At 36.3% G+C, this 27,583-nt stretch overlaps 2 protein-coding genes across 2 annotated transcripts in view; one reads left to right on the forward strand and one right to left on the reverse strand.

Annotated features, from left to right (window-relative positions):
• Positions 1-13,725, reverse strand: part of ptp4a3a (protein tyrosine phosphatase 4A3a) — a 39,941-nt gene extending 26,216 nt beyond the window's left edge. The window contains exon 1 of the mRNA XM_048201132.1: positions 13,575-13,725. The gene's annotated coding sequence lies outside the window, so the exon portion shown is untranslated. The remainder of the gene's footprint in view (positions 1-13,574) is intronic.
• Positions 13,726-21,926: 8,201 nt separating this feature from the next.
• LOC125274714 (forkhead activin signal transducer 3-like) lies at positions 21,927-23,874 on the forward strand. Its single transcript, XM_048201131.1, has 3 exons — positions 21,927-22,198; positions 22,809-22,904; positions 22,995-23,874. The coding sequence occupies exons 1-3, from the start codon at positions 22,055-22,057 to the stop codon at positions 23,574-23,576; spliced, it is 822 nt and encodes a 273-aa protein (XP_048057088.1). The 5' UTR covers positions 21,927-22,054; the 3' UTR covers positions 23,577-23,874.
• The last annotated feature ends 3,709 nt before the right edge of the window (positions 23,875-27,583 follow it).

Genomic DNA, 27,583 nt, shown 5'->3' on the forward strand with positions numbered 1-27,583 from the left:
ATGTTCACCACCTAAGTGCTTCCGCCAAAACCGCATTTCCGTATTCTCCAAAAAGTTTACACTGTATGTCCTAGACCTTCCCTATTCAACTTACGGAAAAAATGTAACTGCCGGTGCGTTCGTTCCGTAAGTAGAATAGGGAAGGTGTAGGACATACAGCGTAAACTTTTTGGAGAATACGGAAAGTGGAAGCACTTAGAAGGTGAACATTTGTTTATATAAAGCATATACATTTACATTTTTTTCGAAAATGACCGTCTGGAGGCCATTGAAGTCCACTATGAGGAGAATAATCCTGGAATGTTTTCATCAAAAACCTTAATTTATTTTCGACTGAAGAAAGAAAGACATGAACATCTTGGATGACATGGGGGGTGAGTAAATTATCAGGAAAAGTTTATTTGAAAGTGGACTAATCCTTTAAAGTCAAAATATATTTTAAAAAAATTACACTAAATTTATAAAAAAAAATATAACAGATTTGATCAGGGCCTAATTACTGTCAACATTTTAATAAATTATGAAATTGGTAAGTTTTATAATTTGAACATTTTGATTGTTAAAATATAATTAAAACATTAAAAAGAAATCTAGAAAAATTTAAATGAAAAACATTACATTTGGGGTGGGGGAGCAGAATTTGGTAATAAAATAAGACAAAGTAAAATTAAATAAAATAAAACAGAATTTGTGAAAAAATATAACAGATTTACCAGGGCTCTAAAATTTCTCAGCGCTTTGAATCAGCATAATTTCACATTAGAAACTTAATGATCCTCTGGGATCTTCTTTCACAAGAAGCTGGACAATATGGCCTTCCTGTGAACCACTAGGGGACCACCAGCGGTCTGGTCTGGAGGTCTGTCTGAATGCAGGAATCCAAATTCTCACAGAACTCTGAAAGGTCAGGACTGCCAAAATTTGGCAGAGCAGGGAAGGGGATCACAACACAGGAAATCCCTCATCCTGTCTCGCAAGTATCAATGAAACACACACACACACACACACACACTTCAGTGTGCAATGAACACTGGTCAGCAAGAGGACAGCATGACCATGTCAGTACATTAAAGGGATAGTTCAGCCAAAAATTAAATTCTGTCATTAATTACTTACCCTCATGTTGTTCCAAACCCAAGACGTTTGTGCATCTTTGGAACACAAATGAAGATATTTTTAAAATAATTAAACGATTACTGTCCCTCCATGGACAGCTACGCTACTACCACTTTGATGCCTCAAAAAGTTCATAAAGAAAATGTAAAACTAATCCATACGAGTTGAGCGGTTTAGTCCAAATTTTCTGAAGAGATTCAATTGCTTTATATGATGAACAGATAGGTTTAGGCTTTTATTCACATATAAACATTCATCAACTCGCACATCAGTTGTGGTAAACGGAAACTCAAACATGTTTGCTTGACGTGCGAACCAATGAGGTTCGCAGCAAGATTGAGCTTCCGCAAGAATTTCGTTCATGCTTGTGTAACAGGTTTGGTTGAGGTTCTGTTTGTTTACTGATCAGTGTTTATATGTGCAAAAAAAGACTAAATTCAATCTGTTCATCATTCAAAGCGATCGAGTCTCTTCAGAAAATTTGGAATAAACCGCTAAATATTGGTCTATGGAGGGATTTCATCGACAAAATCGTCTTTTGTGTTCTGAAGATGAACGAAAGTCTTACAGGTTTGGAACGACATGAGGGCGAGTAATTCATGACAGAATTTTCATTTTTGGGTGAACTAAGACTCACACACCTGCACTATCATAGTCTGTTTACCAAAGCTGTCGGTTTAAAAGAGAGCAAGAAACTCAGAACACATTATCTAGTCAAAGTGGATATTTTGGATGCCGTTTTTTTCATGGGACATTCCCTCAGTCTGCAGCTGTGAGTTTTCAAACAACACACAAACCTTATGCTGATGTCAGAGGGTTTCCTGTCTGAGAACTGCAGCTGGACAATCAGTCTCGTAAAAAAAAAAAAACTGTCTACCAACATTACACAAATACTCAAATCGCTAAATAAAATGAATCTGAACCAATTTTGAGACTGCCCTACAAATTTGTACACTGAATATCCTGTTTGAGATGTAAAATGAGCTGTGAATGCCTTTTCATGTTGACTTTAAAGACAAAATAAAAATTGATATAATTTACTTTAGTACTAAACATTTCATCAACACACTAAAGAAATATTCTTTAATAAAACTTTTATGCAATCCTATCATGCAATCAAATCCCAAATGGAAAATAATTTTAAAATCCCCAAAATTTCATCCCTGAAAGAATATAATTTTTTACTAATCTACACTTTATGCACCTTTAAATGCAATGCTGCATGCAAGCTGGACTCTCTTTTCATGATAATGTCTGTGTTTAGTTAGTGGCCCAGAATCCTCCGTGAAGTAGAGGAGAAGAGAGTCTGGGAAGTCTGTTCATTTGGCCAAAGCACAAATCCTAAATCTCCTTGAAGGACACTGCTGCACCACATCACACAAATCATATGGTACAGACTTACAATTTAGTACCTGAATTTGACATTAACATTCAATTGTGTTGTCACCCCGAATGTATTTCAGTCTGATCACTTAAAGGTGCCGTAGAATGTCTTTTTAAAAGATGTAATATAAGTCTAAGGTGTCCCCTGAATGTGTCTGTGAAGTTTCAGCTCAAAATAACCCATAGATTTTTTTTTTATTAATTTTTTTAACTGCCTATTTTGGGGCATCATTAAATATGCGCCAATTTAGGCTGCGGCCCCTTTAAATGCTCACACTCCCCGCCCACGGAGCTCGCGCTTGCCTTTAACAGCATAAACAAAGTTCACACAGCTAATATAACCCTCAAAATTGTTCTTTACAAAGTGTTCGTCATGCAGCATGTCTAATCGCGTAAGTATAGTATTTATTTGGATGTTTACATTTGATTCTGAATGAGTTTGATAGTGCTCCGTGGCTAAAGCTAACATTACACACTGTTGGAGAGATTTATAAAGAATGAAGTTGTGTTTATGAATTATACAGACTGCAAGTGTTTAAAAAATTAAAATAACGACAGTCTTGTCTCTGTGAATACAGTACTAAACGATGGTAACTTTAACCACATTTAACAGTACATTAGCAACATGCTAACGAAACATTTAGAAAGACAATTTACAAATATCACTAAAAATATCATGATATCATGGATCATGTCAGTTATTATTGCTCCATCTGCCATTTTTCGCTATTGTTCTTGCTTGCTTACCTAGTCTGATGATTCAGCTGTGCACATCCAGACGTCCTGCCCTTGTCTAATGCTTGAACATGAGCTGGCATATGCAAATATTGGGGGCGTACACCCCGACTGTTACGTAACAGTCGGTGTTATGTTGAGATTCGCCTGTTCGTCGGAGGTCTTTTAAACAAATGAGATTTATATAAGAAGGAGGAAACAATGGAGTTTGAGACTCACTGTATGTCATTTCCATGTACTGAACTCTTGTTATTTAACTATGCCAAGGTAAATTCAATTTTTAATTCTAGGGCACCTTTAAAAGTTAGGCCTATGACATATACTACCTTTCAAAAATTCAACAAGACAGACGATTTGAGGTCTGGGGTCATGTCTGTAGCACAAATAGCATGGTATCAAACACAGCTAAGGTCCAAATATGTTTCCCATACACACAAAGAATTTAGGCATTCAAAAAGTTACACACTTAACATGGGCCTCACATTTGACATTATTGTATGGGATTAAAAGCCACCCAACACCTATTTTTAAATCTTTTATCTCATAGTATGATTTGTGAATTAGTTTCCTGACTGAGCTCCAGAAGTTTTGCCACTTTTAACAGCCTGACATGGGGGTGAATGAGTTTCCCCTCTTTTCCCACCCTGTCTCCTCGTGATTAAATCCCAGGCTTGCGTCACAGCAGGCTCGGGCAGCCACCCATGGCCCTCCACTGGATTAATTAAAAGCATTTCTATTATAACCACTTCATGGGATGAGAACAATAAGCCACTGTAAAAGAGCAATACGACATTGGGAGGTAGATCTGTGCAGAGTGATTGCTTTCACCTGTGTTTCAACTTAATGGATGTAAATCAATCAAAAAGTACTGGTTACGTTCACAGTTGTGTAACTCCCTTTGAGATCAGAGGCTTTTCAAAGAATGTACAACTATATATCACCAATTATAGGTAATTTCTAGGGATGCACTGATAGGATTTTTTGGGGCTGATAACGATTTTAACTAAATTATTTGTCACTTCTTGTGTTTTGAAATTTTGTCATCAAAATAGATGCTCATTATCGCAGATGAATCGCCTTCGATAATGAACGCGATATTGTGTAGCTTGTCAGTGAACTACGGCTCTGTCTATTAAATGCCGTTCCATTTGAAAGCAGGTGATAGCGATTTAGCGGTAATCAGGGAACCGGCTTTACTGACGAAATGCGCGTGACAATCGCATGCGATATATCGCCCAGCCCTACACTCAGCACCGCCGCTCTCTATTCACAGACTATGCGCGATCGCGAAATTGAAATTTTGAAAGCGGCTCCCTGATGCATGCAAATATCTCCCAATATGAAAGCTATCTTAGGCTGGGCTGTGTAGTTGTAACCATCTCTTCTCTCTGCATCATGATTGAAAAAAAAAAGTGGTCTCTATTTGCACTTTGAATATTGAGAGAGTACTTTTTATTTATAGATTTTTTATTTCAGTTCAGTTAGGAGGTCAAAAGTTGTAGAAGCTCATAAATTATGTGCAGTTCTAAGGTCTGAAGAGACTCATTTGAAATCATAAAGGAGAGAAGCCAGTAAGTTGAGTTTGTGGCAAAACCTTTTACAGTGCTTGAGTATTGTTGTCTTTTACTGCATATGATAATTCTCAAAAAGTAGAACTAAAATGACATTCATTACAAAATGATTAGTTAAAACATTTCAAATGCACCTGCACACTATTTTTCTAGTCGTGTATTTTGTCTTTGAGGATTTCTTAAAAAATACCGTGTAAAAATCTCATCTTGTTCTTGTGAACTCAGTCTCATGTCTCATCTCATCACACCCCTAATAATCAAATATGAATGATTATTATAGGACACGAGAGTGCCAATGCATTGATATTCTGGTGCAATGCATTATAGTCTTGACCACTAATGGTAAATACACTGGAGTCCAGAATGATTCATCTTTGCATGATAACCTATTAATTAACTCTCCATCTCATCACCCTAACAAGCCTGAACCAGAAGAGCGTCTCGAGACATCTGTACAGTGACGCATTTGATATGAGAGTCAGAGGCAGTCATGAGAACTGTTATCTTGGTTACTGAATCAAATGTATGGAACAATGCCTTCAGGAAGATTACGGTTTGATATCTGATGTTGAGTATGTCAGCTAAATATTATACTTAGTACAGCTCAGTCCACAACCAATGCACTGAACTTAATTAAAAACAGATACCAAAGATGAAAACCGCCAGTGATTCCTGTTAAGGAAAGCCACTGCGCTTGAAACTGCAGCATCATGGAGATAAAATATATCATCGACTGTCAGACAAACTCACTTCTTGACTGAATCGTCTCAGATTAGACGCTCGCTCACTGAACAGCAGGTTATTAGATCTGATTCAAAATACTGTTAATGAGTTAGCAACAGGGTTGCACAATATGAAGAAAAAAAATCTGTGATAATCTGTGATTTAATAATGCGATTTGATAATGCTTTAAGTGTGTAAAATCAATTTAAGTGATATTTAAAAACTAATATAACCAACAAACAATTTTCACATTTTTTTAAGAAAAGAAAGCATCACCTCTGAAAGTGAACAGCAGTGTTTTACTATAACATTACATAAAAAGTAAATGTCACAAATATAAATGTAATAAATGTCATTTTAAAATCAGTGTAAACAAACAAAATTATTCACATATCACCAACTCTTTTCTTAAATTGGTAATAGTTATATTAACCTGAGAACTTAAAGGAGCCCTAGAATTAAAAATTGAATTTATCTTGGCATAGTTAAATAACAAGAGTTCAGTACATGGGAATGACATACAGTGAGTCTCGAACTCTATTGCTTCCTCCTTCTTATATAAATCTCATTTGTTTAAAAGACCTCTGAAGAACAGGCGAATCTCAACATAACACCGACTGTTTTGTAACAGTTGGGATCATTAATGTTTACACCCCCAATATTTGGATATGCCAGCTCATGATCAAGGCATTAGACAAGGGCAGCCAGTATTAACGTCTGGATGTGCACAGCTGAATCATCAGACTAAGTAAGCAAGCAAGAACAATAGCGAAAAATGGCAGATGGAGCAATAATAACTGACATGATCCATGATATCATGATATTTTTAGTGATATTTGTAAATTGTCTTTCTAAATGTTTCGTTAGCATGTTGCTAATGTACTGTTAAATGTGGTTAAAGTTACCATCGTTTCTTACTGTATTCACGGAGACAAGAGAGCCGTCGCTATTTTCATTTTTAAACACTTGCAGTCTGTATAATGCATAAACACAACTTCATTCTTTATAAATCTCTCCAAAAGTGTAGCATTAGCCGTTAGCCACGGAGCACTATCAAACTCATTCAGAATCAAATGTAAACATCCAAATAAATACTATACTCACATAATCCGATGTATGCATGCAGCATGCATGAGAACACTTTGTAAAGATCCATTTTGAGGGTTATATTAGCTGTGTGAACTTTGTTTATGCTGTTCAAGGCAAGTGCGAGCTCCGGGGGCGGAGAGCACGAGAATTTAAAGGGGCCGCAGCCTGAATCGGCTCATAGTTAATGATGCCCCAAAATAGGCAGTTAAAAAAATTTATTAAAAAAAATCTATGGGGTATTTTGAGCTGAAACTTCACAGACACATTCAGGAGACACCTTAGACTTATATTACATCTTGTAAAAAAACGTTCGATGGCACCTTTAACATCCTGGTACATACAAAACAAAACCACATGAAACCAAGTAGAGTTTACTGCTTTGCCTCCCGCTTATTGTCTTTCCTCGCGTGGCTTACTTACATTAATTCGTTATGAGATCATCGCGTCATCTCTCACAGGTCATCGGAGCGTACGCACAACAAGTAACAGTTGTGTACATAGTCTATTCTGTGCTATTTGCTAATACCTAAAACTCTGACTTATCTTAACTTTTTGAAGTATTAAAATCATTCCATTATCGCAAGCCAGTGCGTACAATCATACAAATATCGAAATTTGTACATTTGCGGTACAATAAGTTCAACAGAGGGTATACAAGTGACATCAACGTCAGCCGGAGTGACTGCGGTTATGCCCACTGAGGGGCAAAAAGACTAAGTGGTTTTCAGCGTGAATACCGCTAAAATGGGTAAGAGCTCTGTGATTGACTGTACAAATTTGGCAAGAAATCTGATGTATATTTTTACAGACTGCCAAAAGCTACAGAAAAAGAGAAGCAAATGGATCTCTGCAATTCACAGAAACAACTGGACTCCAGGCAACGAATCGTGGATTTGCAGTTATCATTTTGTGTCAATAAGTTGAATTTTGAGGTAAAAATCATACCCTATTTATGGTATTGTTGTATAGGTTTTGTATTGACAACTCATTCACTAGATATTTACCATCTTATATTCTGCATAATTGGATGTTTTTTTTAAATAAACACTGACAAAAACTACACAAGTTTTAGGGCTGGATGATATGACGATAGTGCTTTCCACACATAGACTTTACTTGGGCGGGCCACCCAGGTATAATAACGGCCGCCCAAGTATATTGGAGACACATTTTTGCTTTTATTATTTTTATCCTCTTATACTTTTATATCCGCCCAAGATAATGAAACCATCCATGATCGATTAACTAGTCGTTCCGTACCTGCTCGTTATGTGTGCGTCAGAACTGTTTACTCCCGCTAACATTCCCACAGGTGCTGCAAAGTCACAAGGGGGCACTGTTGCGCGTTCTACAAGCTCACGCAACAACGCTTCAGACTGCTTCAAAGTAGGGCTGCACGATTAATCGCATGAGATTGTCATGCGTGTCTCGTCAGTAAAGCCGGTTCTGTGATTAGCGGTAAATGTCCATCACCTGCTTTCAAATGGAGCGGCACTTAATATACAGAGCCGTAGTTCGCGGACAAGCTACGCAATATCGCGTTCATAATCGCAGATGAATCGCCTTCGATTATGAACGCGATATTGCGTAGCTTGTTCGCGAACTACGGCTCTGTATATTAAGTGCCGCTCCATTTGAAAGCAGGTGATGGACATTTACCGCTAATCACAGAACCGGCTTTACTGACGAGACACGCATGACAATCTCATGCGATTAATCGTGCAGCCCTACTTCAAAGTGATTCTCGATCAATGAAAAGTGCAGATTTATGCCAAGCGATTGCTAATGAACTCAAGTTAATGAATTATTACAAAGTCTACTTTATGGCCTTTATATAAAACGTTTTATACGGTTGTAAGAATCTGAAGGATCAGCCTGCAATAGTACAGACATTTCAAAATAAAGAGTACCTGTGTATTTCGGGCTTGTTTATAATTAAAAGTCACACACTAAGTTTTTTCTTTTTCTTTTGGGCATTATTGGTATTTTGGTTACACAATAAATTGTATTTAATTTGATTTCCATTTAATTCATATTAAATTATTGTAGTCTCCCCCACAGGAAGAAAAGACTAAGAACATTATTTGACACACAAATTATTCATTATATAAATTTTACTAGTAAAATCTGTGTCCCATTCACTGAGAGAGACACTATATGACAGCAAGGAGAACATAGGAAAAGGATAACCATTTAAATGCTGTAATTTTGCATAATTTACAATGCATAACAATGCATAATATTAGTATGTAATTAAATGTAATAGTATGCTATGTAATTAAAATAAATAAAATAATGTTAAAAATCACACATTATTTGTTTGTCACATGTAGTAGACCATTTTTGTGCCGTGGGTAATAGGAGGATTTTTCACCCGGCTACCACCACAAATATATTTCAAACCTGTGGGAAGCACTGGACGATATATATATAACATTGACATAAGAGATCACCCGGATTTAGACCTACCTATATTGTATTTATATAAAGCACTCACAGGCAAATTTGCTTTATGTATTTCCTCGGAGTCGAAATCAGGCACATATAAATGTCAGGAAACACGATTCCTGGCTGCATGTCAATATCCATGGATCACTGGATCTTTGGTAAGTTGCAAGGAACACTATATCGAGTCCAGTTTGTTTTACTCATGTTTTCGCAGTTTCCCCTATTAAATTCAGTCATGCAGCAGGCTCTTTTGCCAGTCAGTCCGGGTGAGGGGGCGTGTTCCGGTGGGAAAGTGACATCAATGCATACCCTCTATATACCATGCAGCCCTAGTTAGCAATGTTATAAAGAGAAAAAAAGACTCTAAATAAATCGAATTACTGGCTAGTTATAATATGACATTATCTTATAGAATTCTAGTATTTATTAAAAAAGGCAACAAAAAAAAAAAAAAAGAGGGTGTGTTTTTGTTTAACATGTTTGTTGCTAAACCCAATTTCCTAGGGAAGAGGATCATGGGAGAAACACTGACAAGTATTACAAGTCACAAAGTGTTCTAGTTCTCTGTGCGGACAGAACACAACTAAGGTAGGCAAGGAGTTGTCAGAGTAACACTAAACACTTTAAGAGCACATCAGTAGGAGCTCTGGAGTGCACGGCTTAATAACTCCCCTGCTGTGATAACGAAACCAAAGTTATGTTTACTTGGCAACAGCTGAAATGTTGTTGGCAGCTGCATGTTTGAGAGTTTACAGTTTAAGATGTTTGTTACGTAAAGGACGTGGGAGGTTCTTACGGTTATCTTAGAAGAAACTGAATTAGGTTTATGCACATTGTAATTTCACATCTGTGCATACACATACACAGAGTTTAGTTCCAACCCTAATCAAACAGACCGGAACAAGCCAATCGGGGTCTTCAGAGTTGCTAGATAATTTCAGTTAAGTGAGCTTGATCAGGGTTTGAGATAAACCAAAGACTTTTGATATACAGAGATGGTACACTCATATTACTATGAATGTGAAAAAGTGCAGTGCGCAATATCCCGCCTTCTAAATAAAAGAGCCAAAGTCATTGCGTCACTGCAGCTGCCTTTAGAAGCTCCGGCTGCTTTAGAAGCAGTCAGTGTTCCTAGATGTGCGCTTATGACTATACATGTGCATTGGCTGGTCCAGCCTGAAACATGCAGTGTTTTGATATGATTTGAGCTTTTAGAAACAAAATTTATGAGACAGTTGTTGTCATATTTCATTGGTGATTTAAAGGTGCAGTAGGTGATCTGGGAAATGATAACGTTAGCCTGCTAGCATTGAAAGCATAAATCGCAGTCTAAAGCCACACCTCCTCCAAAACACATGAACGCACACACACACACCGCTGCTCTCGGCAAAGCGTCACAAGAGACGGCATTAAACTACATCATGTCTCAAAGCACATAACATTACAATAATAAGAAACGTAAACAACTTAGAGCGCTTGTACCCGACTGCTGCAGATTCATTTCGGCGTTGATAATGTTGACATGGATACGCATAATTCCGAGTCTGGCTAAACAGCTCCAGTTAGAACATCAAGGGTTGCCATCTGCTGTTTGTTTACGGTGCTCGCGACTGGGGTCTTTCTGTATAAACCCAGCATAGCATGAAACGCACTGATGACGCGTGATGTCTGCGCGAACAGGGTGTGCAAGGGTACGTAAAAACATACGCCGAGAGGCAGGTAGGACATTGCTTCATTTTATTTGGACCGAATATAATAATTGGATGAACATTTTATGGTCCTACACCTCCCACAAACGATATATGTATATAAAAATACATGTAAACTGTTTAACAGTGATTGCTATCAGGATATGAGGAGACTTTCAACCAGTATAACAAAAAAAGTTTCTGTAGAGAATCACCTATCATACCTTTAATCGTACGCTTGGTGAACAGCTTTGGAGAATGCTTCCCCATTCAAAGAGATAGAAAGCTGTACTTGCATGACTGAAATAGCCTTATTTGAGGAACCCTGCCCTAATATGTGGTCATTTATGATGTTTAAACCATCTAGTTTCCTGAATTATATTTTCCATTACAGGTTCTTTGAAACGGTTTATGGAATATTTGCAAAAATAAATTTACTTCCAATTTGGTACAAAAATTCCTAACTGGTTGTTTCTGGATAGGCAGATGACCAATAATTCACAATGGAATCAATGGAAGCCCATCATTTGACATGATGAATAAAGTTCCAGTCAGCTGGAGAGTGTTTTTGATTAATTTGCATGATGTTATTTGTTTGTGCGAAATTGGATGTACCCACAGTTCAATACATCTGTGTGTGCTGCGCTCATGTGCACCTGCAAGAATACATGCATCATTGAACTAAGAGAGTTCTCACACATAAATGAACAACAGACAAACCACCTGGCCCAGCAAACCCACTTCAGCTTTGAGTCAGCAACTAAACCAGGAAACCTGTCAATCGTAGTCATTTTCTGAGTCTTTTGCCTATGCACATCTGTTCTTGTGCACAAGAATGCGTGCATTTCAAGATTATTTGTAATTATTATGCACGTTAAATGTTCTGCACTAAAATTCTCAAAACAAAGATGCACAAGCCGCATCTAATTAGCACATAAATTAGGAACATCTGAAACATAAAAGAGCCTATATCACCTGAGGCTAAGTGCAAGTTGGCATACACACTGGCACAATGTGTGTGGCTAACAACTGTTTATCAAACAGATAATTGCATGACCCGTATCCGGTTCGGGTCAAGTGCTGGCTGATACTCATCAACTTTGGCACATACTTCAAAGCCAGAGATAGGAGCATGTTTATTCATTTTCATTCTGCAGGGGCTGGTTACTATCAAAGTCCCAAACCTAGAGAGAATACACAAAGATTTTTCGGATACGATTAGGTTTAAAGAGCTCTGTGACCCCTACCATCGACAAACACCACCTCTGGCACTTTAGGAAGGAGCTCCATGTGATTTTTCTTTCATGCAAGATGTTAGTGCCTGGTCATAGTCATCCAGCTTGATAGATGTGATCTAAATTTCCCTTGCACCCTACAACCTCACGATCAAGTTTTATAGACCACAGCCGAGGGCAAGTAAAATTCCCAAGGAATTGAACAAAAGAGGAGCCCCATATAGCTGAAACCACACAGCAAAAAAGAGCAGTCGGCTGACATCTCAAGGAATCCTGTACGTCACTGAGAGTGCAGAAACAGCTCTTTCTGGCACAAGGACTGAAGGTCATGTGGAAGTATTTATTTGAGGCTCGGGACCCTCTTGGGGAAAGCTCTGCAGAATTCTTGGTCCTGAGAATTTGCTGGTCTTTCTCTTACCACATAAGAAAGCCAACGAGGATGAAAAACAATGTGCAAAGCAGACAAAAATACCACGGGCTTTGAGCGTAAAAGTGATGCATTTCTGATGAAAATAGCTTATTTGCTCTGCCAAAACATTTTCTTCTGTAGAAAACAGCTTTGCCTCCAGTCTTTAAGCAGACATAAGGTAAAACATGTGAGAGAGCAATTGGCAACAAATACCTGAAATGAAAATGTAGCAAAAGTGCAACCATAGTAGTCAAACATGTAAGATGACTCAAAAAGTCCTCTGTAAATGTGATTTATCCATTTGAATTGTGAATGACCTGTTGGGTGGGTGTCTTACTTTCTGCTATTAATCATGCCGGGTCTACCGAACACAAGTACAATGGCAATGCATACCACCAAAATGTCATCACTCAATAAGAGAAGGAATTACCTTGTTCAGCATCCATCTAAAGTCAAAAAGACTTATGTAACTGGCACAAATCCTGACTAAAATATGAATCTGTGATGTGGGTGACCTGGCTGAATTACTCAGGTTTTTAACCAGATGCGGCCATACATATGGTATGGATAGAAAGACATGTTACTCTCCTATTGACACTAATGCTAAAATGCCTAAGGGTTCTTATCATGGAATAAAAAGTTACACGACCATTTTTTTTTTTTCTCAGAAGTACTTCATACAGTAGCTTTCAATCTGGAGCTTTAACGACACAGAGACGTGGACAGAAAAATGACAAGATGTCGCCCTAAAAACCGTGGAAACTGGCCTATAAACTGACAATATGAAATTAAAACCTCATTTTAAAACGAAAACCGTGTACAGTCTTTGTTATTTTACTAAAATCCTGTAACGTTTAGTTTATGCTGGTCCCCCTGGACATTTGTCTGGACATATCCCACAAAACAGCACGTTAAGCACATTAACACCACAGACAGCTTTTTTATGCAAAATTTCTCTACTTCAAGAAAAACAACCAAAAACTACAGTGATAACTCTGCCAACCATGATTTCCGACAGAAAGCCGGTTTGGGCAACACCCTCAGCCACACAATCCGCTTAAATGCTCTTCATACACGGCGCTCTGGTCGCTCATCAAGTCTATTTTCGTCAGTTTTGAACATCTAATACGCATTTATTAAGATAGATCGCAAAAGACTGTGCGTTCATTCTACTTACCGAAAGGTTCCAGCAAATAATCTACAATCTCTGAGTGAGTCAAGCCTCGCCATGCGATCGTAGTGATGTCCGATTCGCGAGCCAATGATTCTGTTCAACACGTTCTTTCTCATGAATCAGACGAACCGATTCGCAAAACCAAATGGTTCGCCCACATGAATTTGCTTGAGTTCTAATGTTGCCTTCACGTGCTATCGGAAATTTGATAATTTCCACTTTTGAAGTCGTGATTTACTAACTCATCGCATTCAAGTTTCGAAATGGGAGGACGTTCATGTACAATTTTTACCTAGGAAACTCGTATTCATGATCGTTCCGAGAACACGTGACTTCAGGCAGCATTACAAGCCTTGATAACGTTTGATTCATCAAATGAATGAAAGTATAAAACTTTATACTTTTAAAGAAAAAAATATTTTGACAAATATCCAGACATGTCTAGACATTACACTAAATTTTGCTTTTTTTAAATTTATTTTAAGACTTAGGCTAAGTGAGTTTTTGACAATCTGAATTATATTATATGCAATATTTAATTAAGCCTATGATTTTATATAAAAAAAATAGCTGCGTGTGGCTATATTATGCAAATAAACTTACATAATAAAATTATAATAATTATTAAGCTATTACTTAGGCTATTATTAGATTGTTGTTAATCAGAATCGTGTTGCCATTAAACCTGTGCATGTTGCACAATTAATACGATATAGCCATTGTTGGCCTATATCATATACTCACCAAATGACTATCCTACCACATTTTAAATAAATAAACTATATAAGGGGACACTCACAATACGACTTGTGGGGATTCATTTCCCTAACACGCATCAGTGCGGTTCTCAGTGAATCTTGAATCGGTTGCTGTAGCCTAACTGACTTAATAAAATTGTTCAAAGGAATCGATTCGGTTAAATGAATTGAACTAGCGAGCACGTTCTCGCTTATTCGGTCCTCCCACAATCTCATTCTGCGTCATGACCCGCCACATGACGACAGCGCCAACCAGGTTAAAATCTAAAGCGGCATTTCAAATCTTTGTCACATGAGTCCTTGTTTTTTAAATAGGCTATTCATGAATTTATTAAATACAATGTTAGTGGTTTTACAGGATGTTTTATCTAAAAGTTTGAATAATTAAGACGTATCAAAACGTCGAAATAGCAGGAGGAAACAACGCTACAACATTTTGTAAACAAGAATAAACAAGACGTCTTGTCTGAGATGCATTCCCCACAATATTAGGCTACTTCAACAAGTAGCCTAGCCAAACATAAAAGAAAACTGCCGTTATTGCGGTTAGTGAATATGGTCGAATCGTTGATTAAAGTAGCCAGATTATGCTGTTGTGAATTCATGTTTCAAGACTAAAACCACTGGAATGTTGAGAATTCAAAGTTTTGATATACGTAGATTGAATCAAATTGGTCTGCTTTGTTAGCAAGACAGAAAAACTTGTATTGCTCTGTGATTATGCAAAACTTGTCGTCCTTATTAATAGCCTACCTTAAGTTGTGTTTTTATCAGAATGGACCCCTTTCTTAGGCTATTTATTCAATAAAATGACCAAAGATTATAGCTACATTTTAGATTGTTTAAACCAAGTTATTTAAATAATAGGCTTCTAGGCCTATTAACCTAATTATTTGATATAAATGTGGCCTATTTGTTATTGGTATATAATTTTTACATTTATTCTCATTGTTCAAACTTACAGAGAGTTACTATATTAAACATATACAGCTAATAGGACTGTGATGCCCGGCCACGTTAACACATCCATCAATTATCCAATAAAAGAGACATTAAAGGTGCAATATGTAAGAATTTTGCATTAAAATATCCAAAAACCACTAGGCCAGTGTTATATATTTTGTTCACTTGAGTACTTACACTATCCCAAATGTGTGTGAGGAGTCGCCTGTCCTTTGCGTCATACCCGCGTTAACCCTCGGTTTCCGAGGTTTTTATTTTGTAGAAACACCAAAGATGCTTTAATATATTACATGTTTTAATAGACAAGGGAACAACTGTTTGGTTACATTTATAGACAGAAAACTAATCATTGCTATATAGCTCAACACATTTAGTCTTATTGTTTAAATCTAATTTTCTTGATTTTTTGCGAGTATGCCTCAGAGAAAAACACTATACACACAGAGTAACGTTATAACATTTTCAACACACTCAAATGTATCTCATATGATAAACAGAGCTGTGTTACCTCATACTCATGACCAGAAAAGCAGCGCCGGCGACTTTGGCATAATAAAATTTCCGCTGCTCGCGGCGTGTGTTGCGCAATCGCTCCAGCTGCCTCGTTCAGCTCCCACAACACTCGGTCCTGCTCTGCTTCATACTACAGTAATGTTAATAATCGCATCCATGAGCATGATTTCTTCCCGAGTCCTATCCCAATTCTTTTCCACCGGCTCTGATGTGAAGACAACATGCCCAAGATTCCGCACTCAAACTTGGCGTCATCAAGCTATGCCTTTGTTTTGAATAGGTCTCTAGCGACCTCTAGAGGACAGAAAATTCTACATATTGCACCTTTAATTAGGAATGCCCATCTCAGAGATGCTGCGAGAGCGTGCAGACATGCTGGTCAGAAGAAAATACAAGAGATACACCAAACAGAAAATGACATACCTGAGTCTGATAGCTTATGTCATTCAAAACGCACCTGAGAAAAGATTAACGTTTTATGAGGTACGTTTTAATTGATTACTGCTGATAAAGCGTGCAATAACCTGATCGTTTTGGAGCTAAATTCTGTTTTTTTTTATGTCATTCAAAACGCACCTGAGAAAAGATTAACGTTTTATGAGGTACGTTTTAATTGATTACTGCTGATAAAGCGTGCAATAACCTGATCGTTTTGGAGCTAAATTCTGTTTTGGTTGAATTTATTAACAATTGGATTTGATATCAATGTGCTGAGACAACTGTAACAGACCTACAATTAGCTAGTCAAAAGAATTTCCTTCGAGATAGGTAGACAAATAGACAGATTTTTATTTATTTATTTATTTGTTTAAATCTGCTCTTTTCTCATATTGATCGTGGTGCCATTTTAAAAAGGTTAAGCCACTCGAGACTGCGTTATGCTGACTCAACAACACATACTTTAGTGGCTAGGCTACTGCTTTATTAGATGAGAATGAAATAATACAGTGTTTCTGTTGTATGTTTATTGTTGCCTTCTACTGCTCTTTTTTATTTCTTAAACCGTTAATTAATGTGTTGATGACATTTGTGGATGGGGAAAGAAAAGGCCTTGAAAATAATATTAGAGTCTGTTTATCATCACACTACTGTTTTGTAAAGTTACGATTATTAATAATAATTATTATTTATTATTATTATTACTACTAGAGGTGCACTGATACTAAATTTCTCTGCCGATACCGATAGTTTAGTTTTTCTTAAGGAAAAAAAATCTCTCCCAAATAATGTTGCAAACTATACAGGGAACCCTCTCATTTGGTACACTACAATATTAGAGGATACAATTAACAACAGAAGTTTTATATTCAGCTGCTGTTTATTTTCAGATATAATAATTACACTCAAATAAAAACTGAAATGTTTGTATAAAACTTAGTATCACATAAGGTAGTTTTCATAAGCACTTGTTGTCTTCATGGCAAATTTACACAAACACAATTAACACTAAATAAGCTCCTCTCTAGTGTTTATAGATAGATAGATAGATAGATAGATAGATAGATAGATAGATAGATAGATAGATAGATAGATAGATAGATAGCTAAGGAACTGTGAACTTTGGAAAACTTTCCTGAGGTAAATTTGTCATGATGTGACATATTGTTCACAAGCTGTTTTATTGACGTCTTTCCACGGTTGAAGCACAAATAAAGTTACATGAGACCTGGTAAATTCTGGTAAGTTAAACTAGGCTATATCTTTCAACATACCTTTGATATTCATGCATGTTTTTCGAGATGTACCTTGTATTGAAGAGGAAGAAAAGACTTGCGCTGCCGCCTGAACTGAGGCATTGATCTGACACACGTCACATTTAAGAGCGTCAAAATGCCATTTATTGTTTGAATTTCATGATAAAATGGACAGAATTGGAAGACTGAAACTTTTATTCTTATCAGAAGTAACAAAGCACAAAGCCTTTTGCGATTATTGGATGGTAGGCGCTACAAATAACATTTGATGTAGAAAAAAATAAAAACGCAGAACTGGCAACCCTGGCTTGAAATACGGAGCCTGCTTAGCGTCACAATTTTTAAACTGCATTAAATGTGTTAAAATTCGACACAGAAGCTGGTTTGCCAACCGCCAAGAAGAAGAAATTCAATACAAGAGTGATTTTCTTCACACAGTATGAGTTGCAGTCTGAACACGTTTTTCAGCATCCTTTTGATTGACAGGATATAATCGGCCCTGATCATTGGCCATTTTTAAACAATCGACCGATGGCCAATAGTGATAATAATAGCTTTTATCGGCTGATAGGTGCATCGGTGCATCTCTAATTACTACTACTGCTGTCGTTCTATTAAGAACATTTTCCATGTATTTACAGGTGCCTATAAATCCGGAGTTCCCAAATGCAAATCACGACTTTTGGTAAAGAAAACGGGCTGGTAAAGAAGTTTACCAGCCTGTTTTCCATTGAGTCACATTTGCAGCACACCTCCGTGAGGCACAGACCTGTACATTGTGCAACCAGGAACTTTGAAAAGGAGTTCATGGGCCAAGCAAAAGAAGACCGTGCGTGCAAGAGGAAGACAAATCAAACGGCATATGCCAATTTCAGTGGATCATATTCACACTTTTGTTTTCCTACTTGCAGTTTGGGCCAAATGAATCATGGATGCAGTCCCCCTAGTGGACCATCCAAGAGGATGCACTCAGTTTCTGAACTGTCCTATTGTACAGCACGCGAGAACTTCAAATATTTCACTTCAAATGATTTGAGCTGGGCCTACATGAGACACTTAACATTTATATACACATTAAACATCTTTAGTGGTGTAGTCTATGCTGTCAAATGTTTGACAACTTTCTTTTTTGCCAAATAAAGTGATAGTGTGTATCTAACCGGGTATCTTTTGGGAAATATCCCATGTGGTCAACCAGGTGACTATAATTTTTTCCAATAGGACCTGTTCCAGGATAAATCTCCTTTTAGGTCCTGAAACATTAGACTAAAAAAAGTTTACTACAAGAAATCAAAATATGCTGAAGTATTCTTCAGAGTAAGACATTTTAATAGTCAAACAGGCAGAGCAAAATTAATGTGTACACATGCTTAGGTTGTTTGCTGTGTATGTTGAACATCGTTTTATGCACCTGCTTGAATTATAAGCTGAGGACAGACTGTATCAGAAACTAAAACACTTAAAGCTTTGAAATGAGAACATATTGCTCATCAATTAAAGAGCTGTATGATATCAGTTCAATGTGACATTTGGAAAAAATCTTGCAATTATGCATTTTACTTTGTTCAGATTGAATTGCACACTGTAGCTATTAATAATTGGTTACACCTGTCAACTTAAAGAGAGACTATTCTACTATAGGAGTGGTCAGGTGTAACATAGGAGCTGACATTATAGAACCCCATTTTTTTTTTCTACACTTTTAGAAGAAACTTCATATACTATAACCTTTAAGGGTTTTTTTTTTTTTAGTTTTAATTCAGATTTTATGAATTAAGCAGCTTGTAATCATACTTTATAGAAGAAAAAAAAAACATGAAGCATTACAACGTTACAATCATTTAAAGTCCCCCTGTAGTCAATAATTTTATCACTTAAAGCTCATCTTTGATCACAAAAATTATATTTAAATGATATTTAAATGTTTTTTCCTGTGAAAAAAAATTCTTCATGTCTTAAAGGTGCTCTAAGTGATCCTGGGTGGAGTAACTTCCTGTTGACGTTCGAAGTGTTGTCAAACAAAACAGAGGCTAGCTAGATCATGTTGACATGAATTTGCACATGGTTTGTCTTAAATCATATTAAAATAAAGACATAAACAACAAGACTTTAAGACTTTTCTCCTTATATAGAAACTTTTTTGCATAAAGGTTTTTTAACACTGTGTCAACTCTGGTTCCATAGAACCCTGAACCTTTTTTTTTTAAAGTGTACTGTATAGTTTGCTCATGAAACAGTAAAGGCCTTCAAAAGTTTGGATACTTGTTGAAAGAAACCCAAAACTATTTGAAGTAAAAAAAGTGTGGTTCCAGCATATATATTTCCCAGAAATCTTAGCTTTTCTTTGTGCCAAATGACACGTTTTCTTGTTAGCATATAAGCATCTATTTAGAGTTACAGCACATCAGGGCTATATGTGAAAGACTTTTACACTGAATATAACTAAACAGACCTGTACATCATAGAGTTTTCTGTTTTACAAGACAGATGCAAGTATATAAATTTAATAAATATCTTAGGCCCGGTTTCACAGACAGGGCTTACATTAAGCCAGAATTAGACCTTGGTTCAATTAAGGCATTTAAGTTGCTTGCATTTTAGTCTGGACATAGGCTTAAGCCTTGTCTGTGAAACCAAGAGAACATGTTCTACCTAAGAAGATAATCTTATTAAACAAAGAATAAATATTGATACATAAATTAAGAAAACATTTATTGTATCATCTGTTTATTTGTATAACTTGCACTTATCATTTAAAGAAGTTGTCACAAAGTCAGTTAAATTGACTCATTATCACTTATGAAGTAGCCTATTTCATTTGCACATGAATGTCACACGTGTGAATTATTGTCTCATGACAATAAACATTGGAATGTTGGGAATTCACAGTTTTAAACCAGATTGAATCAATTGGTTTGATTATGCTACAAAGTAACTTTTGGTCTACATCATTATTTCTCCTTGTAAAAGACCTTGAGTTTCAGAAAGGTGCTATATGTATAAATCTTGAAATGGTAACAGGGCTGCGTGAAAACATACATTTACTGTATATAGCCATAATACTACAATCAGTCCCATCACAGCAAGAACTGTAATTGTGATAGGTTTGTTTTTACATTTATTTAATCTAAAAATGATTAGGGAGAGTGGGGACGGTTGCAACAAGGGGCAGTTGCAACATGGCTTATTCCTCCAATCAGGAATAAGATACAGTATAGATGATATGATATATTACACATGCTCATTTAGCCCCTCTTCCAAGTCCTACCTGGAAGAAAGCAGGTACTTCAGCAAAAAAATACTTTTCAAGTTAAAAACGTTTTTTTTTTTTTATGATCTGAGTTTTTGTCATACTGTCCTAAACTGTTTGTGTGAAGCACTGTAAAGACATTTTAATTAGTGTTTTCTTAGCTTCTAACAGGGATACTAGCATGTGTCAAGTATAGCAAGTTTTATCATGGCTGTCAGTGTAGGGACAGTTACAACATGCGGCTACAACTGTCCCTTATCATAATGAATTTTATTGATTAATAAAGAACCCCTTTCAATAGTAAGGCCTTGATTAGCTGGTTCAGGTGTCATTAATTGGGGTTGGAGGCAGCTAAAATCTTACAGTGGCCCTCCAGAAGCAGGACTGGGTACCCCTAGATGTTTAAAAACATGTTTTGGCGACCAGCAAAATGTCCTCAGTTGTCATAATGTTTCACTAAGTGAGGACATTTTGCCCTCACAAATATTGCCAAACCTGTACGCATGTACACACAGTTTCACAGAAGTATTATAAAAATTCAGTTTCTTGATTTTGATTAAAAAATATGTTGTAGTTCAAATGTATTGTAATAATTAACCAAAACATGGTTGATACTTGAATATTTTTTCCCTTTTGCTAGTCTGTGTCTTTATACAGCCAACTTAACTGAAGAGCCTGTCTGTGCACAAATAAAATAAACAGCAAAATTATGTTAAAGACTTGTTTATATAATTCTTTATGTAACTATTTGTTACATTTTAATGAATTTTGCTTGCAACTGCCCCGTGGACTGTTGCAAATGTCTATTCAAGCAAAAATTGCATGTATATGATCATATGATCATACACATGTAACAGCAGTGTGGGTGGGTAGATGACAGATGTAGGTTTAATGTAGCCAAGTAAAATTTTGGCCTACCAATACAAACTGTCTCTGAGAAACTGAAGGAAATGTAAAAAGTTGCAACTCTCCCGACATAACATAATTATTTAATCAAATATTTGTTTGATTATTAAGATTATGTTAGTAAATCTGAGTTTATGTTAGACAAATATTTCTTTATATTTTCAAACTCTTCATTTTAGGCTTGTAGGCTACATGCTAACTTACAATATTAATAATAACATTTGTAGCCAATTGACTGTGTTGGTCCAGGCATGTCCGCCCACGAATTAACACCTCCGTCAATTATGTAAAAGAGACATTAATGAGGAATGCCCATCTACATCTACATAGCCGACGTGCTTCATATATAGGCCGACAAACTCCACGACAGACACTCATCATCACTAGAGCTCACTTCAGATGTTCTCAGAGATGCAGCGAGAGCGCGCAGACATGCTGGTCAGAAGAAAATACAAGAGATACTCCAAACAGAAAATGACCTACCTGGGTCTGATCGCTTATGTCATTCAAAACGCACCTGAGAAAAGATTAACGTTTCACGAGGTAAGTTGTAACTTATTACCACAGCGCGCACTTTAAAACGGATCATTTTGGCGCTAAGTTCTGATTGGACATATTTTGCGGCGTTGCTTGCCAACCGCGAACTGCAGTAGGCTTGGCGCGGAAGAATAGGCCTTATTCAGAGCAGCGACATGACAGATATGAAAGCGAGGCTGTGAGGCACTCAATGACATCCACTGTAAAAAGCTCTTGGATCACTTATAATTTTCCATAGCTCCTGTTGCCTGGAGTTTTTGTCTACAGAAATTTCTTGGAAAGATATTTTGCAGTGTTTCGTCAGCAGAACAATCAAAAACACATTAAATAACAGAACATCCATCACAGACTTCCATTCATTTCCGTTAAAAATCAAAGATGGCGCTGCTGTGAATAAAGGCTGTTGTGTCCTGAGTTCATTTTCTGATTAAGTGTAAACACATTGAATATTGTTGTATTTTTTTATTATTATTATTATTATTATTATTATCATTATCATATTTCACTTTAAAACCAGTAAGTCACTTTCCTGAATTGCTTTATTTAAAAAAAGATAAATCAGACATATGTATTATACAATGTTTTTATTTGATTTTAACCTTTTTTCCCCCATCAGTTAATGAATGCGGTGACGAATTTTGTGGATGGTGATAGAAAAGGCCTTGAGAATAATATCAGAGTCTGTTTATCATCAAACAACTGTTTTGTAAAGGTAGGTATTTCTTCCTTTTCTTCTTCTTTTTATTGTTGTTAATGTTGTTATTACTGGATTTTAAGAGATGTTTACACTTCAAATTTACAGGTGCCTATAAACCCAGAGTGCCCAAATGTAAAACGCAACTTTTGGAAGGTGGATGATAGTAAAATCACCCCAAAGATACTGCGACGACACTTCCGTGGTTTGAGTGACGTTTTCCCTGACCTTTATGGAAAGATTGAAATTCTCTCTGCAAATAATGCGATGGAAAACAATACAACCTACAAACGCCCTGAGGCCGAGAAGAAGTTTACCAGCCCGTTTTCCATTGAGTCACTTTTGCAGCGAGAAAGCAGCACCTCCGTGAGGCACAGACCCGTAGGCCTACATGATTGTGCAACCAGGAACATTGAAAACAAGTTTCTGGGCAGAGCAAATGGAGACCGTGGTTTGGCGTGCCAGAGGAAGACACAGGATTGGCCCAATCAAACTGCATATGTCAATTTCAGTGGATCATATTCACACTTTTGTTTTCCTACTTACAGTTTGGGCCAAATGAATGATGGATGCAGTCCCCCTAGTGGACCATCCAAGAGGTTGCGTTCAGTTTCTGAACTGTCCTATTGTACGGCACGCGAGAGCTTTAGACATTTCACTTTAAATGCTTTGAGCTGGGCCTACATGTAAAACTGCACTTAAAATACACTTAACTTTCTTAGTGTACATATTCCTATACATCTTACTGATTTACTTTGCATTGCTGAAAACATCTGCCAGCTTCTCCATTGCCAAATAAAATGACCGAGTGTTTTTAAAATGTAGCCTGCAAGTATATGTTGGGAAATATCTAGTGTGGGAGACTTTTTTTTTTTTTTATTATTGCCAAGTAGTATGCCTCTAGATAGATAATATTGAAAGTCAATCATAAAGATTTCCATTCAGACACGAAAAAAGGGATGATTCAAATAAAATTTATTGACCTCCAGCTTCCAGCAGTCCATATGCATGCAGATACAGGCTTCAGTCAAAATGATTTTTTTTCAAAGTTTCCCGTCCTTTTCTTACAAAACTGCGTGCACCTTAAATAATCAATTCTGCAGCGTACAAACCACAAAAATACCAGTTTTACATTATCAAATACTGCACATAGAAAACATTTACAAAGCACAAGTATAAAATTACAGCTTCCCCACAGCTCTTTACCATTCTGTTATTCCTAAACAGCAGTGCACTGTCAGCTCATATAATTTTCTAAAAGTTTTGAGGGGCTACCCCGTCTCTGATAAATCTTTGATCGTGCTCTCCTAAGTGCAAGACTTAAACCGAGTGGGTTAAATATAGGATAGATGTATGGATGCAACTGGGCGTGGATTTCAAAGTAGCTACATTTCTCATGAAAGTTGAAAACATCTCTCTGTGAAGGTGAGCCTGTCTCAACAGTGTCTTGTGCTGTTAACACTGCCATGAATAATATGAATGGCTGATTTATGGCAACAACAAAAGAGCTGCTAACAGCTTTGCTACATGAATGAGAAAACAGACTACAAATGACCATCTTTGCATTTGTAAAATAAATAAATTGCCAATGACAGTTTTTTAAGTCTGACCCAAGAGTACAATAAATTCAAGGTTGTAATCATATAATATCGATTAAATAATACATATATATATATTTAATTCAATGTTTTAGAGACAATTTTTCTTGGCTCTTTAAAAAAAAAAAACGTTACAAAAAATGCAATGCTGCCTTTCTCCATATCATTTTACAAATCTCAAAAGTAAATGACTAAAAACAGACATGCACTGAATGTTATAACTGATATCTAATATCAATCTTACGTTTTCAAAAAGCCGAATACTCAAATCAATTGTGATTGTAAACAGATTGCATTAGATACCAGGGGCCTCATTTATAAACTGAACTTCACACCAACATTCATATTTATAAAAACAGTCTTTGACCTGGAAAAATGCTTTAGCACCATTCTCAAGTAAAGGATTTGGATGTTGACTGGTGCTCTTTTATATGTTAATGACATTAATTATAGGCAGCGCACAATTTCAAGGTTATTTGCGATTTTTAAATTTAACATCTGGAAGAGAGATGTATGCACCTTTTTTGTGCGTACATTCATTCTCTGAATCACATGTACGCACATTTGCGAAATGATCGTAAGATCAAATGTAGGATGGTTTCAACACAACATTTTATAAATGAGGCCCCATGTGCTCATGTAAGCCTTTAAACATCAACACAAACCGGGAAATGTGTCATTTACTGTCATTCAGACACTGTGAAACAAATAAAACCTGTAATACAATAAAATGAAATATGTACAATCAAGTTAGAGATACTTTAGTATAATCATATCGAAGCAAAACACTCAAGGCTTTCAGTAACACATTTAAGCCTTATAATAATATTTCACAAGTAAGGCAATAAACAAGCCATCGCCTTTATCCAACAGACCACTCTTTAAAATAATGAATTTTACAAAAATAAAATAAATATCGCCTCAATATTTCTTGTATTTGTTAACAAACAAACAAAAACAGTATGGTTTCATTAAAAGACTTCACAAGAGTTTTAAATGGCCCAGATAGTTGTAAAGGGAGATTGCATTCCTATTTGAAATTAAAGCAATCTCTCAACATGTATATCATTTTATATATATATATATATCATACAGTACCTGGCGAAGCAACGAGCCCGATCACACGAAAATGCGTATCAATAGTACGAGTTTGTAATCTCGTAGAATATATACGCCAAAATGGGTTTTGGCGTGCTTATGGTACGCGGTTTTTCGCGTGCATATGATACGCACTTTATGGCGTGTATATGATACGCTTTTGGGTAGGATGGGTGGGGGGGGGGGGGGATACGCATTCTACTATTGATACGTACTATTACGTACTATTGATACGCATTCTCATGTGATCGTGTTGGAAGCAACATCTCATAAAATACATTTTCAAAAGTCACACATCATTCTCAGTTTTACAATCTATTGTCCATTTCTGAATGCAAATAAGCATGAATACCAAATAGACCTGCAACTGTATTGGCTATGATTTTTGGCTCACACAGAATACCTCATAACATCGCATTTGTGTTGATCTGGATTCAGTGTATTAAGATCATTCCCCAGTCAGACTGGTGTCACTTACTTACACTCAAACATGCGTGCATGCCAAAAAAAAAAAAAAAAACCCTCTTCGGTCTTTGCCATGTATGAATTGAAAAGCATGAAGTGATCTCTCATATAAAAGCATCAAGTAGCCTGATTCAAAACCGAGCGTTTAAACAAACCAGATGCTATTGACTTTCAGAAGTTACAACATCATACCCAAAGATTTGTATTTACAGATTATCAACACACCACAGAAGCATTTGATAGCTGTATCTGAATACTGTCAGAACAGAACAGATCTGATCATTCTCATTCCTTGTTAAAATATCGAAACGCATCCAAACCGCAGAAATCTGGAAGCGGCAAATCTAGATTTTTTTTGTCAATGTTGCATTTGGTTTAGCTATGGATTGCAACAAACTACATCCATCCACTACACCTGAAAAAATAGAGCAGTACAGTACAAATATTCATGCATTCAGACTCTTTTCATTTTGCAAAAATGCAAGATTTTGTAACTACTTCATTGTACAGTAAAGGGACACATATAATCCCATATTCCGATGTACATAAAATCACATAGAAAAAATATCAATATCTAATAGTCATTTCATAGTGTTTACCAAGGACAAACATTCAGCTGCAAATACAATTTGTTTTCAGTACAGTAAAACAATTTCATCTTTAGTTAGTACCTAATTTAATGTACAGACATTTGTCTGTTAGTGGAAAATAGAAAGGTGCAACACAATCAAACTTGTGCATATACATAAGAAGCGAGAAATGTATGTGAGAATTAGCAGACGCTCATTTTGTATGTTTAAAGGCAAAACCTCTGAGCTTGAAGAACAACAGGCTAGAAAGTAAAATATTCTAAAATGTCAAATGAGTCATGACTGGCATGAATAAAATAGTTTCAACTTGAATGTACTACATTCGCAGTTTTAGATGATAATAAGAAAGAGCAAGTATTGTAAAAAAGTTTCAGATGTTGGAACCTTATTCACTGTTTTTGTTCTTACTATTACACTTTATAACTGCATTGCCCAGAAGTAATCTTTTTTTTGGTCCAACTTATACATTTGGCCTTACAGAAAAAATTAAAATGCAAATATATTTAGTGTGCATAACATTTGTCTTGTGGTTCAGAACTTTTTGTAATCATGTAAAAATAATATTATTAAACAATAAGATTCATTGTGAAGCAAATACATCTAAATGAGCAGAGAAAGCATTTGAAATGTCCTTTAAAGACAAACTTTGATTTAAAGAGATTTAAAGATAAATCTCTCTACGCAGAGAAAACCATTCATTGTGATAAAGAATGTATGGTAACGAAGTGTTTTATAGTATCTACATCTTCCCAAATGCATTGAAACATGTGCATGTGAAGTGCATGGATGGAACGGCTAGGAATATTAAAAGCAATTAAGAAAGAAAAATACGATTTTGAAAGTATGGAATGCGAGGCACACTTTCTTATGAACATCCAGGGAAATGGTTCAAATATTTTGCGATGTACATCCTGATCAGGTAGCAGTGACATTGGCAGATAGAAAA

Source organism: Megalobrama amblycephala, linkage group LG9 (assembly GCF_018812025.1).
Source record: "Megalobrama amblycephala isolate DHTTF-2021 linkage group LG9, ASM1881202v1, whole genome shotgun sequence".
In the NCBI taxonomy this organism is placed as follows: Eukaryota; Metazoa; Chordata; class Actinopteri; order Cypriniformes; family Xenocyprididae; genus Megalobrama; species Megalobrama amblycephala.

What these genes read in the sequence shown, in the direction of transcription:
- LOC125274714 (XM_048201131.1), top strand. Translation starts at nt 22,055, where the DNA reads ATGTTCTCAGAGATGCAGCGAGAGCGCGCAGACATGCTGGTCAGAAGA. An exon ending in AAAGATTAACGTTTCACGAG is followed by an intron (nt 22,199 to 22,808) that starts GTAAGTTGTAAC and finishes TTCCCCCATCAG; the next exon opens with TTAATGAATGCGGTGACGAA. An exon ending in CAAACAACTGTTTTGTAAAG is followed by an intron (nt 22,905 to 22,994) that starts GTAGGTATTTCT and finishes TCAAATTTACAG; the next exon opens with GTGCCTATAAACCCAGAGTG.